General features: G+C 53.2%; 1 protein-coding gene and 2 pseudogenes across 1 annotated transcript; all 3 read right to left on the reverse strand.

Moving 5' to 3' along the window:
* Positions 1 to 223: 223 nt before the first annotated feature.
* Positions 224 to 2,764, reverse strand: LOC141938467 (hydrocephalus-inducing protein-like; annotated as a pseudogene).
* A 321-nt stretch (positions 2,765 to 3,085) lies between these two features.
* Positions 3,086 to 13,068, reverse strand: LOC141938468 (hydrocephalus-inducing protein-like; annotated as a pseudogene).
* Position 13,069: 1 nt separating this feature from the next.
* Positions 13,070 to 17,638, reverse strand: LOC141938466 (hydrocephalus-inducing protein homolog; the record flags this gene model as incomplete). The annotated part of the gene is made up of 4 exons (XM_074857333.1): positions 17,388 to 17,638; positions 14,541 to 14,787; positions 13,803 to 14,015; positions 13,070 to 13,121 (listed from the first exon to the last, which is right to left on the reverse strand). Coding segments are annotated over exons 2-4 (318 nt in total), but the record flags the coding sequence as incomplete, so codon positions are not given.
* Positions 17,639 to 17,971: the final 333 nt, after the last annotated feature.

Raw genomic sequence — 17,971 nt, forward strand, 5'->3', positions numbered from 1 at the left:
TTTGAGCACTGGCGCAGTAGCAGCTTTCCTGGTGGGAAAGGTTTCTTCTGCCCCTCCTGAGAGGTGAGCCGTGATTACCAGCAGGGGCTTGAGTTGGTTGACGGGAGGCGTGTTGGTGTCAATGAGTTGTCAGTCTTTGGAATAGAGAGGATGCCCATACGATTGACGGTGATCACACCACGCGCCGCCCGCCCCCCCCCCCCCCCCCCCCCCCCCCCCCCCGCTAGGATTGACGCTGATCAAGCCACGCAACCAGAAGCCACCTGCAGTGACACAGGTCTGACTCCCTCCCCGCTGTCACACGAGGTCGTCTCGGCAGACACAAGGTCAGACGCTCCTGCGGGGAGCCAGGCTGCCTTGTTCGCAAAGCCCCGTCTCTCTCTCTCTCTGACTTGGTACTTAGAGAAAGACATATTTGACCTTTTTAATTATGCTGAAAACTGTGAATTACTAAACTCTTAGTTTAGACGCATTAAGCGTTCTTTTGGGGCTAGAATGTGGTTTTCTAGATGTGATGCATTCTCATTTTCTCAAATTCTTGCAGAAGCATTTAGCCATGAGTTTTTCAAAATGAATTTTGCAGTTGTTCCAGGCCTTCCTTCACTCGAAAGAATGTATTTATGCGTCACCATTTAAAACTGCATCAGACCATCCTAGTTAAATCTACGTTTTAATAACTTTATTTATTGAAATGTTTTACAGGGTCAAACCTAATTTCTAGTAAGGAGAATTAATGGGTTTCGTTCAGTGAATGATGTCAGCATGCACAATATTATCAGTGTTTTTGAAGAAGGGATTGGTGACATGGTAATGTTAAATCACGCTTGTGACAGCAGAAACTCTGATTTCACAGGGGTGATGCCAGCATCATCCAGCAACTCGAGTCGCTTTAAAGGATCACATACAAGTCATTTGGCAAATGTTCTCTAATTTAACTGTATGTGTTAAAAATATGTTTTACTTTGAAATCCTTAGCCATCATGTTAAAAAACCCCTTCTATATTATCGGCTTCACTGTGTTACACTGAACTCAGGAGGACTGGGAAGAAAGCTTATCACAAATATACTAATGTGGATTCTTATCTCAGAATTTTTTTTGTATTTCCTTCTTAGATGTTTTTGAGACTTGAGAAAGTTTCTAAGTTTTGACATTTCACCCACCTAGTGGTGAAGGGATGGCAGTGGATGTAGTTCTTCTGGATTCTAGTAAAGGTTTTTGATAGTGTCCCTCATAGCATCCTTCTGGACAAGTTGTCCGACTGTGGGATGAGCAGGTTGATGGTGCACTGGGTGAAGAACTGGCTGAAGGGCAGAGCTCAAAGCCTTGTAGTGACTGAGGCTACATCTGGTTGGAGACAAGCCACCATCGGCGTTCCTCAGGATTCAGTCCTAGGGCCAGCTCTGTTCAGTATTTTATCAATGATCTCACTGGAGGAGTTGAATGTACCACTGGCAAGTTTGCCAGTGATACCAAACTGGGAGGTGCTGATGACTCTCTTGAAGGACAGGAGGCCTTGCAGAGGGATCTAGATAGATTGGAGCACTGGGCAATCATTAATGGGGTGAAATTTAAGAAATGAAAATACCGGCTTCTGCACTTGGGAGGGCACTATGGCAGGCACAAGCATAATGGGGAGAGGAGTGGCTGGAGAGCATCCCTGCAGAAAGGGATGCAGGGGCGCTGGCTGACAGCAGGCTCAGTGTGAGCCAGCAGTGTGAGCCGAGCAGCACGGGCCGGCTCCCGCCACCCCCATCCATCTCCTCAGCCTTGTAGGCCACCGCCTTCCACCCCCTGCAGAGCTCATATTTCAGCACCCGACCGCTGCCTCCCGCTCAGCCACCACTGGACCCCTCCGCCATGCTGCAGAGCACCCCTGCGCAGTGTGGAGGACTCCTGCACTTGCCCCAGCCCCGGCGCCACCGGCCCCGCACCCTGGTCTGCTCTGGGTTTACTCCAAAGCAAGCAGGTTTAGTCCAAAACCAACGGTTTAGTCCAAAACTAGCGTGGTTATTGCAAAGGGAAGGGGGTTAGTCCAGAGCAACCGCTGTAGCAGTAACTGCGCCCTCAGGTCACGCCCCAACGGCTGCGGCCTTGAGCCCAAGGGGCTCCTGGGGGGGCACAGCTCACCTGTGAGGGGGAAGGCCCCGGAGGTAGTAGACCCAGGAGACACCCCCCGCCCCAGTGCAGGACACCACCATCTTGCGGGTGACGGGGGCTGTGCCAGGGGTCAGGCCACCCTCGAAGGAGATGGAGAGGGAGGTGGTCTGCTTGGAGCGCAAGCTCTCGGGGGCCCTGAGGGTGAAGGCCAGGTGCTCCACCCGGTACTGGAAGGCCATGGGCTGCAGGAAGATGTTCTTGAAGGGGATGGAGGTGCTGTCATCAGCCTGGATGGGGGAGGGGCCCTGGGACTTGGGGGGAGGGCCAGGCCCAAGAGGGGGATGCTGTATTCCCCACCAAGCAGGGAGGAGAGCTGCAGTGTGGCCCTGGCTTCACCCAGCTGGCAGGGCTCAAAGGTCACATCCATGCTCACCTCCGAGCCTCCCGGGTTGGCAGGGGACACGCCGATGGTTTTCTCCGTCAGGAAGCCGGCGCAGTTGGTCTGCACAGGGGAGAGAAGAGACCATGGAGGGGGCGGGTCACAAAAGCAGATCCAGCACCTCAGGAAGAAACAGAAGGTCCCCACCGTCACATTGTCTAGGGTCCCTGTCCCTTGCCTGTCACTGCGCCTGTCCCCCCCACCACTTGCCAGTGAGGAATGGCCATCAGGAGTGTCCAAACGTGCCCAGCAGGGACAACCCTGCACCCAAGTTCTGGAGGACCTTAAACCCCAGCCCTGGCAGTAACGGGGAAGTCTTGCATGGGCCACGGAACCTGCAAGAGCAGCTCCAGAAAGGGCAGCAGAGAACATCTGCAAGTGAAGACAGGCCGGCTGGGGACAAGCCCAGCATTGGTGGGGAGACCCGCAGGCTCATGTGGCCACCCCAGCTCAGCCAGGCCAAGCTAGAGGGGTAGGATCCCTTGACAGAGAGGGCTGATGCTGGCCAGACAAGCTGCCTCCCAGCAAGGGCCCAGGGCAGGCTGGGGTCACCTGGAGTGGTAGTTGGTCTTCTGCTGGGCGTAATTCATCATTTTGGTGGTCATGGTCTGACTAGAGCCCAGTGTGGTGCAGAAGTAGAGGGGCTTCCCCGGCCCACTCATGGTGGCTTTCAGGTGCAGATTGTAATAGAAAGAGCCCAAGCTGCTGCTCCGGAGCACCAGGCACCCGGTGCTCTCGCCCACTTTCACAGGCTGATACTCAAAGACAAGATCATCCTGGGAGGAACCAAAGGAAAAGCCACTGAGTCAGGCAGAGATGGGGAAAGCAGGGCCTGCAACAGGGGAAATCGGTCCCTGGTGTGCTCCAGCAGTGCTGGAAGGCAGCCCAGCACCCTCCCTTGCTCCAGGTCCCTCTCTCTGGGGCAGAGCCTTGCTACATCTGGGGGACAGTTCACTCGGGGGACCGTCCCCAACAGCTCAGAGCCCTCCAGCACTATCCCAGAAGCTTCCCACCCTAAAATGCCCCTCTACTCCCCCAGGGCACAAAACACCTATCGATTGAGGCTGCAAACTCCCTGCCAGTGGGGTGAGGCATGCCCTGCAGCCACTCTAAACTGAAAATACCCACACTAAATACAGAGCCTGTGGCACAAGGACCCGCCCTGTGAGGCCTGATGGAAACATCTCAGAAGGGGTAGCATGGCAGACTCCACCAGCGCAGGGCGATTCCCACTAGGCATCTTCTTACACTCTGCTTCCCCTCCAGATTATTAGTAGGTGGGAGCTGTCACCCTTGGGAAGAAGCCCCAGATGGTTCATGCAGGGCGTCACCCCTCAGGACCACCCACTCCCAGAAAGGCTGCAGGAGAGGAGAGCACACTGCATGAGCTTTGCTCCTACCTCCGACTGCGCAGGAACAGTGAAATGTGGGGGAACACTGATGTCGGGCACTTTGCAACGTACAGCAAACGTCACCGGGACAGGCAGAGGGTTGTCCACCTTGACGGTGGCAGACACTCTCTGCCCAACAGCACCGGTCACTTCAAGAGTGCTGATGGGTCCTGAAGCAGTGGCCTTGAAAGTCACCATGTAGAACAAGTACTCCTTGGTCACCTTGTTGAGGAAGGTCACCTGAATCGGAGAAAAAGGGCAGCGCTGGTCATTCTGCACATAAAAATATACCAGCTGTGCTGAAGCCAGCCTCAAGAGCACCAAGCTCAGCACCCTGCTTCCAAGAACGGCTGTAAGCAGCCACCGAGGAAGAGTGCGAGGCTGGGGAAAGCGTGTGAGGTATTTCTACTTGATACTCTCCCGACTGCCCATTGATTCCAGCTCACCAGTGTCCTGGTCCACCTGTGCTTAGCAGCCCCCGGTGGGACCCTCACAGAGACTGACAGGTGAGTGGGGGGTGTGGAGAGATGCCTGCTGTTCAGTACCCACCCAGGACACCTACAGTCCCACCAGTGGGCACGGGGAGGTATGAGAGCAGGCGTGTAGCTTCTCAGGAAGTCAACAGCTCCTTGGAAGGCCCCACAGCCCCATGTCCACACTTACCATTGCGTTAAAGACTGCTTCCTTGTAGGAGAGGAAGGTGAGCTTGTAGTCCTTCTTGGCAGAGCCTGGCACATCAATGTATTCCAGCCCCTGCAGCACAGAACTGCTTTCCAGGTTTTCTGGTTTGAGCATGTCTACCACCACGAGGAACCTGTGGGTGAGAAGAATGCAGTGAAGGTCAACAGGAAGGACTCCCACAGGACACCCCTCATGGTGGGGTACAACCCAGCCCCTCTCTTCCTCAATGCCCCCGAGGGAGCCAGCTCTCATCCGCCTGGGAGGAAAGCCCTCCGGGACGGGTCTGCGTAGGCAGAACATGGCCAGTGTGATCCCAGACACCTACAGGCAGAAATAGCCAAGGAGAGTGAAAAGCTTGCAGGAAGGAGCTTCCAGGCAGTGGGAAGCTCTTCCTTGCACCGCTGCAGGGATTGCTGATGGGATGAGACTTCCTGGGCTAGAGTCACCACTGTGTGGCCTGTTCGGCCAGTTGGAGACAGGGATGAGCTCAGTGTAGGAAGTCCTACATGGCACCTGCTGGAAATGGTCTCTGAACACTTTGGGGTCTCAGCAGTCCCTTGAAGGAGATAGTACAAGCCTGTCCCATCTGGCAATGGGAAATAGAGGGAGCCCTAGAGACAAGAAATAGGGTAAGTGAGCTCGCCTGCTCTCTGCCTGGACCAGTTACTGGCTCTTCAGCACACCTGGACAGTCCCATGTCTCAGGCTGCCACCTGAGCAGCTTTGGGCAGGTCCAGCTGGCAGAGCTGTGACCGCAGCCCCGTGTCTTGCGCCGGTGGAGATGGCATCGTCGTACCCACTGGGGCTGGCGCAGTGACAGGACACGGGCAGCATGTCTGGGCAGAGCAAGCTCACAGCGGCCCTGCAGCAGAGCTGCTCTGACCATCCTAACACCCCTTTCCCTGGGCACATCAGCTGCCAGCCCTGTGCTCGTGCAGGGACAGCTGTGCTAAGGGGGTGGCAGTCCCTGCTAAGCTCAACTGCCCCAGCATTACTGCCTGTCAGCTGGCACGGCAGGGTCCCACCAGCCAGGGTGAGCCATGGAAAGTTCATATCCAGTCCTCATCTGGGGTGCCAGTGGATCACAGCCACCTACCCTGGGGCATCTCCTCTGCCTCCAGAGCAGCTGAAAACTGCGGGACTCTTCATGCAGGGCTGTATGTTAAAGAGATGCTGAGCATGTCCAACCCCACAGGGCACGGATCTGCTGAGCACCCTGGAGATTGTGCCCACAAGTCTCCAGCCTCCACTCAGGCCTAAATTCTGGTGTGGGAGAAGGTCAGCTGGAGTGGGACAAGGACCCCAGCAGCTCCAGCACCCCAGAGCCCTTCTGCACTGACCCCCTTGATTTAAGAGCTTGCCCCTGGTCTGCCCATGCGACCAGAGGGGCCAGTCACCCCCATCTGCCCAGTCCCAGACCTGCAGGAAGGGCTCTTTCCAAAGCTCCTGAAGGAGATGTCAAGAGAGATCTCAGTGTCATTTCCCACCTGGCTGCTCATGGCCGGGGGGGGCACTGAGAAATGGCAAGGCAGCTTCTCCCCTCTAGTTCCCTGTGTGCTGCAAAAGGGCCCCAGCAGGGCAGTGCAGGCAGAAGTGGTCATGCCCAGGGCGTGGGGAGCCTGTGCAGCCCATAGGGCTGAGCACAGGGGTCTCTGAGCCCCCCTGGGCTGCACAGGCAACGACCAGGAGCTGCACAAAACAAACTTCATTTCCTGGACCATCAGACAGCCTGGCTTTTTAGGTTAGCTGCTCCAGTACGTTTAGTGGTCAGTCCAGACCTCCCACCTGAACTTCCCTTACACCTGGCCTCTAGCCACCAAGAAACCCAGTTTCCAACATAGGATCGCAGGATAATTTCTGTTCATAGGGGACCTCTGAAGGTCATCTCGTCCAACCTCCTGCCCAAAGCAATGAGGGTCATGCTCTGAGGGTCAGCGTGGTGGCACAGCTCACATACCTGATGCTTCTTGTTCTCAGAGCTCATGGTTAGGGGTTTGTAAGTGATCGTGTAGGGCTTGTGGAAAAATTCAGGCCCCTTCCAGTGTTGCCCCTCAATGACGCCTTGCACAGTGCAAGTCCTTATTGTTCGGGTTGGACAGGAGGATGGTCTGACTGTGCTTCTCGCGCACGGCACACGTGAAAGTCAGCGTCTGCAACAGAGGAGCACAGAGGCTGCTTGGTCACAGCGAGGAACCCTTTCCACTCTGACTAGCTTTATGCACAGGGAGAGGCTTTTCCTTGTCGTATACCAAATTTCCATTTGAGCATAGATCTTGGCGTAAATCAAATTGTTGGTTCTTAGAGAAGGAAGAGGAATGAGTCTTTTGCATGCTGGGTGAAGGGGGCTGCTGCCTCCCTAGGAGGGGAGAAAGAAAACTGAAAGCCCTGGAAGGATCTCTCTCCTGTGCAAGGACAAGTCCTGCAGCCGCGCAGTCCCTTCGTGGGCAGGCTGACGAGCAGTTCCTGATTCTCTCTTGGGAGCAAGAGCCAACACCTCCCAGCTGCATGCTCCTGCAAGGCCTGTAAGGGCCAGGAGTCCTTCACGTGGCATCCCTGTTCCCCAGGAGCTGGATGCAGATGCCTTGTCCGCTCCTAGTGCTGAATGCCCTCCCCCACCCCGACAGGGAGGAAAAATGTGGGTGCCGGTGCCATATTGTGGCTATAGATGGGTGGCTCTGGGGGACGTGGGGGGGGTCTCAGAAAAGCCCTGCAGGGTGTCCCCACGGCAAAGGTGCTGCAGGGCAGAGCCAGGACAGCTGAGGTACTCGCTGGAGGAACAGCACCTTTAATAGGGGAGGAACGCAACTACAGGGCTCACAGATTTTGGGAACCCTGCCCAGGGGTTTTCTCAGCTCTCTGGGACACCCAGGCAGGATGACAGGCAGGAGTGACTCTATGCCTGTAAGATTCCTCTAGTTCCTGCCCTGGGAGAGATGTGGTGCAAATGGTGGGGTAAGGGGGCACCTGTCCTGTCTCTGTTCCAGTTACCTCTTTGGACACAGGGGTCTCCATGCAGCATCCTGCCAGCGTAAGCTGGAGCGGCTCACTGCCCTCGATGAAGCACTGCAGGCCCTCGCACTGGATAGCACAGCTCAGCTTAGAGGGGCAGAAGGTCACAACGAAGGGAACGTCCATTCCTGGGAAGATGTAACCCTTTGTGGCGCTGATGCAGAAATCTGGCTTGAAGCTCTTGATGTCCCACTTAAACCTTGCCAAGGAAAGCACAAGGACAGAAAGGAACGATTAACAACCGGGAGGCTGCGAACACAACGTGCCATTTCTAATTCTCTTGTGGGCTTTTCCACAGCATCTCAGGCAGGGTGCTGAGCCACCTGGCACTAAGGCTTCAGGTTGGGCAGGACTCAGCTGCACCCATCCGTAAACAAGCTTTTGGTTGTACCCCTTGCTAAGTTCCAGGGCCTGACTGCACAGCCTTGGCTGCACAACTCCCCACTGGAATGGAAAAGCAGATGACAACTCTCTGGGCAAGCTACAGCTCCATCCAACCCTCACCCAAGCTCTCGGCCACCAGAGAGGACAGGGTTTTGCATTACTTGACTCCTATGTCGCCCGTGTTCTGCATGGTGAGGTGCCAGGATGTGTAGCTCTGCTGCACCACCACTCCGAAGCTGAGGTGTTCCTGGTCCAAGCTCACGTGGGTGCCCTGGCAGGAGCCCCGCACCATGAAGAGGGAACGCACCAGGCCACTGCACTCCAACATCACTTCTTCGGTGAACGGCTGGATGCAGCACTTTGGGGAGAAGATCACTTCCACTTTACAGGTCTCTCCTTTGGGCTTCAGGCTTAGTTCATTGGTGGGCTTCAAGCAGAGAACCTGCCCAAAGAAATGAGTGGAGACTACTTCATCGGGCAACCGAGCTGTGAATCCTCCATAGAGTCTTCCCATTCCTGTTCTGTTCCCATCAACATTGCCCCAGTCCTACTCATTCCCAGGTACACATCCTCAGCTACCAAAGGAATTTTCCTGTGATGTGTGCATCCAGCCACGGTGAGCTGGACTACGTCTTCCAAAGTAATTTCACTTGAGCTCCAGGAGAGCCATAACTCTTGGTCTTTAAAGATTACATTTCCATACCTAATACATCCTAACATATGTGTCTGAAACAGGTGAGGAATGGTACCTTCTTCTCACTTCTGGCTATGAGGGGAGTCCTGACACCTGGCTCAGATGAGGCACTCACACTGCCCAGCAGGGAGGACAGGACAGCACACAACTGTAATTAGCTACTAGCTCCCCCCAGAGCAGCTCACAGCTACCTGCAGGCATCCCTGGAGGCACAGCAAAGCGCTCTCCAGTGAAGGAAGGGGCCTTCCTGCAGCTCTGGCATGGTTGACTTGAGACTGAGCTTAAAAGTGAGAGGAGCAGCACTGTTGTTGGCTATGATGACAATCTTCTTCACCGTCTGTCCGATGGAGAGGGCTCCCAGCTTCACCACCTTTCCTTGTGGTTCCACATGAAGTGCTAAGGCTTGGACCATAGGCCCAAGCCAGAGTTGACCTATAGATGAATCCTGTATATTTTATAACCATTGTGCTAACAGGTATTATACTAAGTTATAACAAACCACCTATTCTGATATAAAGGGTGGAAGTGTTGAAGCCTGAGCAACAGGCCCTGAACCAAAACTGTTAACTCAGTATGTAATCATTAATGAAATATGCATGGAGGATGGAGCTATCTTGGATGTATCTTTCCCTTCCTTTGTATATGAATAGAATAACAGAGTCATGGAGGCAGATGCCTGTCCTCGAGGCCTGATGTGAGACCTTGTGCATAATCCGATCCGATAAGCAGAGAAATTCCCTTAGTTTCTTCCTTGAGCCCTGGCCAGGCTCTGGGGGGAACCTAATGTGAAATTTAAACCAGATATTTCCACTTAAAACAAAGGTGCCAGCTATTCTGGCTTGCTGATTTTTAGGTATATAAGGCTGGACCCGCTCACAGTGACTTTGGGTCCCTCACCTATGGGTGGACGCACTGCGTAGGATTTCCCACTCGCCGGGACAGGCTCAACAAATCCTCGCTGCACCCGGGGCTGCCCAGCGCCTGCAGGTCTGGATGGTGGGAACGGGTACAAGTGGTGATGGATCTTTCTTAATCACTATTCTCTCTCTCAGGTAGTAATGATTTCATGCATTACCCTGTATTTTCCTATTTGTTTAAGTGCACTATTCTGTCTTTTCTTACTGTATGTTTTCTGTATTATTCTGTTATATTATTTAGTTATTTCTAGTAAAATATGCCTGCTCTTTTCACTCTGGTGTCTGAGTTTAATTGATATCCCTAATCAGCAAAACACCACAACGTCAACCTAAGGCAGGAGAAATTAATATAAAGCAAAAGGAAAGAAGGAGAAAAGGTTTTCTGACACCCTTGTGGCAGAAAACTAAAACATGGTAGGCTGGGGAAGAGACGAGGAAAATGAGCGAGAAAGCTGTGCCCGCGGCCTGTGCCACCTGGGGTTTTAAGATTTGGATTTCATCTCACCTTCATTTCCGTGCCCCTTCCTCGGACCTCAATAGTTTGCTGGCAAAGACCGTTGATTTCAAAAGGGATAAGCTCATGGTAAGACGCAATCTCTCTGGGATAGAAAGTGATGGGCACCGCCACTGTCCCTCCTGGGCGTAGGACGTACCCTGGGAAGTCCACATGGAGGTGTGAGGTGCTGGTGAACAAGCAGCTCAGACTGGCAGAAAGCACAGCTGAGAGGAGCAGAGGTGTCACAAGGCTGTGTGTGCAACATCAGGGCTACTTAGGGCTCTCCTGTCTCCTCTCCCTGCGTCCTCAGGATGTCACCCACAGTGCTCATGAGGACATGGAGCAGGCACATGCTAAGCAAGGGCCGAAGGAGTGTGTGGAGAAGGCCTACCTCACATCCTTATCTGGCTGGTTCGTGATGATGAGGCTCTGATGGGAAGGTGCCATTCCAGCATAGTAGATGAAGCAGGTTCCAAAGTTGAGTCTGGTAGTGGAGAAGTGGACAGTGGGCACTACCACAGTGGCCAGGAACACGCAGGTAAACCCTTGTTGATCTGGCGAGGAGAAAGACAGCATAAGCCCACTGAAGAGATGGGAACTACAACTGCAAACACCGAGGAAGAGGATGGGGGGCAGCTGGCTGCACTGACAATAAGGAAAAGCAAGTGCCAAAAGACTCCAGAATGGCAATAGAAGGTAGAAGGCTTGGTCCAAGAGGGAATGGGTTTTTGGAGAGTCGTGGCCCTGCTTTGTGCAGCCACATGCTGAGCTGTGCGGCCACATGCTGGCAGGACCTTTCTGCACAGTGGGACCAGTGCAGCAGAGGCCTGGCAAGGAGAAACAGCTCCATCTCCACACACATCTAGGACCCCCCCAGATTAGGGGCAGAGGGGGCCTGGGGGATATGCCCTGCCACAAAAGTGCTTCCCAAAGTCATCCTGGGTAAGCACTTATTAAAATACTCCATTCAGAAGCTGTCAGGCTCTTTATTTCTGCAACAGGAGCCTCTTTGCCTCGTTCAGGCTCTTCAGTGACAGAGCTCACCCCTAGCTCTGGGCTCCTGCTGCCAAGCTGCTGCGTAGGAGGTGAAGGTCCCGTATTAAACCCTGGTGCCTCACCTGAAGCGTCAGCTCTACGTCTTTTAAAGAGCACATCCTCTGTGGGTGAAAAGCCAGCTGGGTCTCTGCTTTCCCCTTCGCCTGCAAGACTGTCTGAGGGGTGACAGTAAGGACCTGCTTACAGGCTGCGGGGCCACTCAGTTCCCACGAGAAGGTGAAGCTGAACTTGCTGTTATTGTGGATGCTAAAGAGATGCTGGACATTCTTGTTCAGCTGTACCTGCAGGGAAAAGCAGTGAGGACTGGGGGTTAGAGCACATGCAAAGTGTCAGCTGGCCCAGCAAGTGCTCCTCCCTAATGTGCTCCTGCATTTTTCATATTCAGCTAATGACCTGTATGAAAGATCAATCTCCCTCCCTCCAGAGACCCATAAATGAAGAAAAACATTCCCTTGTGTTCAAACATCTCTGTGAAGCTCCTGGTTCAGGCCCAACATTGCAGGCCTTTGTGGGGCAAATGGTTCAGGGAAGCAGTGCTGCTCACCTCCTTGAAATCAATGACGTTGATCTCCTGTGCACTGAGCTCCATGACACAGCCGTCGCTGTCCTCACACCTGACAGACGTGTGCACGCTATAGCCGGTGGCCTTGATATTCAAGGAGAGGGGCTGGGTCTTCCTCTTGACATCGCACTTGAGGCTGAAGACCGCCTCTCCTTCTAGTGTTGGTGTGAAGAAGACTGTAATGGGAAACCTGGCGAGAGAAGACCCTTTTTGCTCCATTTGCCATCTCTTGGCTTTCCTGGCCACACGTTGCCTGCTCTATGGGAGAGCAGCTGTGCAATGGCCCTGGTGAGGCCCCAGGCCTGGGAGAAAGCAGGAGCAGCACTCTGCCTTTCCAGGGCCTTCCACTATGGAGCAAGCCCTGGTCAGCCCTGCTTAGGGTACGATGATCCCATGCAATGAAATGCCAGAGGATACAACAACAAGGCATCAAACCCTGAGCTAACGCTGACCTTACTGCCCTGTCCACGTGCTACAGGGCACCACCGGGTCAAGACCCCGCTTCTGTCCCAGACACAAAGGAGGGCACTCGTGGAGACCCCCAGTCTCTCTGATCTATATGACAAGGGTAAGTAACATCCTCTTTGCCAAGAGGAGTCGTCCAGCTCCCGTGACAGCAGCACAACGTGGGTGCCACCAAACTGCCTCTTTGTAATTTTTGTGGGTAATTTCTGGGTATGTGATCAAAACCAAACAAACTACAGAGATTTAAGGAATTACCACTTCTCAGGTGAGCCACAGTAACTGATGCAGGATGCTTTCTTGCACTCTGTGGCAAGCCAAAATTCAGCATCTTTTAAGACACAGCAAAGCTGCCTGGAGCTAATGTGTTCTCCTTACACCCTGGCAGGCTGGGAGTGGGCACAGGGACATCCATGATGGATCAGCAAATGAGTTGGTGACTGCTTATACCGCTTGAACTCACGATCACGTCTGAGCACAAATCATGGCTGCAGTTTACAAGAAAAGAGCATCTGCTTTCTGACAGGTGATCCTGCAAAACACAGCTAGTCGCCTAAGCCTGTTGCTGTCCCCCATGACGGGCTCAAATGCTGCCTGCAGTGCTGCTTCTGTGCTTTGTTGCTTTTGGCCCTGCACCGACCACGCATGGTGGGCTTTCTTGCTAAAGGAACACAGGGAAGAGAGGAGACCTTGCCCACTTAGAGCTGCTGGCTCAGGGGTCACAGGGGTAATACCCCCAAACATGCTTTTGTCACCAAAACTAGAAGATCCAAAGCCTGAATTTCTGCACCCACCTCTGCTTGCTTCCCTGGCTGGATGCGACCTCTCTCTGTGTGGCAGAAGGCGGCCACCTGTTCTGGTGGGGCTTCAGGGTCTTGGCAAGTCCACTGGAAGGAATACGTGGAACTGGATGGGTTCATAACCATGAAGGTCCTGGGAACACAAAGCAAAAAGGACTACTAAGGTGGTGCTGGGACATTAGTGACTCTGTCCTGCAGCAGACATCAGGCACTGCCCGTCCTCGACACTACCCGGAAGGAGTTATTTGGTACAGTGGAACAAGATTGGGAGCACAAACATTTCATCTGCTTTATAAGGGCCCTGTCTGTTTCCCGGGTGGCTACAGATTAACGTCTATTGACAAAGAAATTCGCAAGGATATAGCCAAAGTCTTGCATGCTAAAACGATAAGATCAAGCGAAAATGGTAAAATCAAGTCCAGTCAGACTCCTTTGGAAGATGGTACTCTTGGTTGTGGTTGCAGCCTTCATTGACCATGTCTGACTGGTATCTCAAAAGAGCAAGAATGTCCCAAGGATGCTCTTCAAAGGGACGAAGGTTGTACTGGCCCTATTGCACAAGCTGGGGTTACGTGGTCGTCCCAGACTGACCCATACCTTATTGAAGAAAGGGACAAAGAGAACAAAAAATGGGCCAGTTGGACTTCAGTGACCACCTTGTGCCAGGTCCAAAACAGACTCGTGGCCAAGGGTCAGCAGATCAGAGACAAGGCACAAATGTGCCCTGAGGCTTGGAAGAGCAGCTGGAGAGGTCTCTGGTTAAGAAGGGTGACCAGGAGACGGTCATCAGGAGAAGCCATGTCCACACACTTACCTGCTGTGCCTGCCACGCACTCCAATTGCCTCAAACTCAATCACTCTTGTGTTGAGATCTAACGTTGCCCCCTTTGGTCCCTGCAACTCTGGTACACGCCTTTTTGCAGTGATGTAGTCAGAGTCTTCCAGCTCAAAGTGGCAAAGTGACATCAGGCTTCTCCCCTTCACAGCCACCTCTGGGCCCTTCTGATTTGGCCTCAGGTTAGGAATACTAGAAAGAAAGGGACCAGTATTAGCCAGACTAACATTTCCAGCCAGCCAGCTGCTTGTTTATCTCCTTGTGCAGCACAGTGTTGCATCCTCTCTCCATGCAAGCACCGATCAGCAAATCAAACAGAACTGCACTCCCCACCAGAGGCAGTGGAGGTGAAATGGCAGAAACACAGAGACTGACTGCAGCACACAGGTTTCTAGGTAGATAAGGTGGCCATGCTTGTCTGATAAGAAAGCATAGCTAGGGACTAGCTGGCCCCTTGACAGCCTTTCTGGATCTCTCGTTCCAGATTTTGGAACCCTCCGGAAGCTTAGTATTTCATAGTGTCTTGTCCCAGTGTCTCCATACCTGCTTCTACCAAGGCTGGATGATAATTTGCCTTTGCTCCTGTATGTTGGTTGTTTCTGCTGCCTCACTGGGGCTGGCTGTCCCCAGGTCTGCACTCCCACCCACCCCAATCACAGGCAATACCACAACTACCCAGCAGTAGCACGAGTTGAAAAGTGCCTGGATGCTTCCTACCTGCAGAGCATACGGCTCTCAAAGTCCCCCACGTACACCGGAGAGAACTTCATCTACAAGAGCTGCTCCTGTCCTGCAGGGATGGTGCTGCTGCGGGGCTTGACAGAGAACAGTGAGGAGGCACTGACGGTGTTCAGAGACGAGCTCAGGGAGGAAGAGACCTGCTCCAGAGCGCGGCCCAGCTGGCTCGAACAGCGGCTAGACTGGAGCTTCACAGAGGCACCAGAAGTGGAGGCGAGGAAACCCCCTGCAGTAAAGGAAGAGGTTATAGCATGACATCTTCTTTCAAGGAGAAAATCCTTTGTTCCCAGCAACTCTGCCTCCTGCTGCAGGTGGACAGAAGGGAGCTGGGATGCACTCGGAGCACCTCTGGCCAAGGGTTTTCAGCAGGACTCCCAGTGAAGCAAAGGGAAAGTGCACGGTTTGCTTTTTGCTTCTGTGTAACTGCTCACTAAATCATAATCCCAGAAAGTCCTGGGGACAGGTGGGAAAGTGAGGACAGGTGGAGAACAGGGTGCAGGGCAGCAAATACCATGACAAGGCCCAGCAGAGACCCAGAGAGCTGCCTGAATCAAAACACACCACTGAACATCACTCCATAAAGATACTGAGATGACGGACAGGAGACTATGTGTATGTTAGCAAATTCAACAGGCCCAGGACTGAAGCCAACTGCTTCACTCCAGTCTGTTAAACTCTCTCCATCTCCAGGACTGGGGACCTAAATGCAAACTTCTGCAGAATGGTTTCTGGCCAGCTTTCATTCCCAAATCATGTCCAGGAACTAACAGTAGAGATGTGTGTGTGTTACAGCACCTGGATAAATTTCTGGGCATCATTTCATGTCCCAGTACAGCCAGCCTCAGAATCACAGAATCATCTAGATTGGAAAAGACCTTGAAGATCATCCAGTCCAACCGTTAACCTAGCACTGACAGTTCCCAACTACATCATATTCCTAAGCGCTATGTCGACTCTACTCTTAAACACCTCCAGGGATGGGGACTCCACCACCTCCCTGGCAGCCCATTCCAACGCCCAACAACCCCTTCTGGAAAGAAATACTTCCTAATATCTAGTCTAAACCTTCCCTGGTGCAACTTGAGGCCATTCCCTCTTGTCCTATTGCCTATGACTTGGTTAAAGAGACTCATCCCCAGTTCTCTGCAACCTTCTTTCAGGGAGTTGTAGAGGGTGATGAGGTCTCCCCTCAGCCTCCTCTTCTCCAGACTAAACAACCCCAGTTCCCTCAGCCGCTCCTCGTACGACATGTGCCCCAGACCCTTCACCAGCTTCGTTGCCCTTCTCTGGACACACTCTGCTGACGTGGAAGTCCCGGACACAACTTATACGACCAATTTGATCAAGTTGATGCCACTTTATTACAGGATACACATCAATTTATACACTATCAGAAGCTTCACGCAGCACTATCTTCTTGTTAATAGGCTAAAGCTACTTGTTCACTCGCCCTTCTGCCCTCTATGATTGGTCCCGGTGTGGTGTCCATGCGCTGCTCTCCCCCCAGGTAGACCCCCTGTTTTCGACATTCCAACATCTTTATCTCTTGGCCAGGAATGTAGTTTCTCAGGCCATCTCGGCCTTGTTTATGTCCTTGAACACAGCTGCAGCTTGCTGTTACAGTGAGGCCCCTTGGTCTGGATCGCTCACAACATGTCCGTTGTTCTCCAGCAATGCCACAATGCTCGAGTAATTCAATGTCCTTTTTGTAGTGAGGGGCCCAAAACTGAACACAGTAATCGAGGTGCGGCCTCACAAGTGCCGAGCACAGGGGGAAGATCACTTCCCTGTCCCTGCTGGCCACGCTACTGCCGATACAAGCCTCAGTGCTTAGCATTAAGGATATGTTCATTAAGGACAGCATTAAGTCCTGCTCCCCTGTCGCCTGCAGAATTGAGTTTTGTTTGTTACATGTGGTGGAGAGAAGGCTTTGGGGAACAGCGCTGCTCTGACCTTCACACCCTTTCCTCCCTTCCTCTTTGTCGGGCTTTCATAACCAATGACCAGAGAGCTGATGGCACAGCCCAGCAGACTGGTTTCAGCACAAGTGTGCCCTGTGCCGGGGAAGAGCCAATGCCAGGACGCACAGAGGAGGGAGATAAGCATGTTCAGGGCATCAAGGACTTGGGCTGAGTTGTCCCATCTTGACCATCAGGCAAGCTGCCTGTGCTAGGAAACACATGGGTTGCCAGCTCTCCTCACTCCTGTTTCTGATGAGACCTCTTGGACACACAGCCCTGTTTCCCTGTAGAACCACGCTGCTCCCAAGCAGACTGTGCGCTCAGACACAACCGCGTTACTGCGGGTTGGTGAGTCACGGCCCCGCCATTGAGCTCCAATGGCTGCTGCGAGCAGGGGCTCTGCCTGCAGCAAACACTCCCCTGCCCGAGTTAAGAGGGTTAGTTTTCGACAGTGACGTCGCATTTTCCCTGGATCAGGGAATTGCACACGGACAGTGACTGCAGGTCAGCTAACTCGTCATTACACCATCAATTTTCCCCAGTCTCAGAGACTTCCCAAAGAGGTGCCCGAATCTCCCCCTTCCCAGACCTGACCCACCACGTGGCTCTCCCCCGAGCCAGGCTCAGCTCCCGTGCAGAGCACAAGTGTCAGAGCACTCACAGGAGGCTCTGAAAGGTAGAGAAGGGGCAGGGAAAAAGTCTCCAGCTGCAGCTGGGAAGATGCTGATGAAAGTGGACAACCAGACAGGGACAAAAAAGAAATTCATGTTTTGGGGGGAAGCGGCATGGTCATCTCCCCAAGCCCTCAGCTGCCAGCCAAAATGCCCTGGGCACCCTGAGCTGTCACACAGAGCCAGTCCCTTACCATCCAGACTGGGTGGGAGCGGCTCCCCAGCATGGCTCACTGCACTTTCATCCTCCACGGCCGCCATCCAGGTGTATTCCAGGGCCACATTCCCTGTATTGGACAGCTGGAAACTGGAAAGCAAGGAGGAGTTTAAAAAAGAAAAAAAAGAAAAAGCCTAATAAATACAAAGTGCGTAGAGAAGTAACACTGCGTGGTGGGCTCCTGACACCCCTTTCTTTATGCTGAGTAGCATCTTCTTTCCCAGACAACTCTGCCACATCTAGATTGCTGCCCTGGGCTGCCCCAGAAGTATTTCCGAGTTTGGAAGTTACAGAGGAAAGGGCAGACATGGTGCCCAGGAGACTTATTCTGGTCTTACGTCTCCGTTTCACATTATTTTGACTGCAAACCCGTCCTTGAGCAGATAAGGACAAGCACCATGCAATGAAAGCAAAACCACGGCTGTTCTCAGCAGAAAGGCACAGCAGAATTGAACCTCTGCTGGCACGCCTTGGTGCGATGGCAGCCACCATCTCCTGCTTGGCTTTCTGTGCATATATATGGGCCCCAGCACCCAGCCAGGACTTGGAAAGGATGAAACA

Source organism: Strix uralensis, unplaced genomic scaffold (assembly GCF_047716275.1).
Source record: "Strix uralensis isolate ZFMK-TIS-50842 unplaced genomic scaffold, bStrUra1 scaffold_47, whole genome shotgun sequence".
Taxonomy (NCBI): domain Eukaryota; kingdom Metazoa; phylum Chordata; class Aves; order Strigiformes; family Strigidae; genus Strix; species Strix uralensis.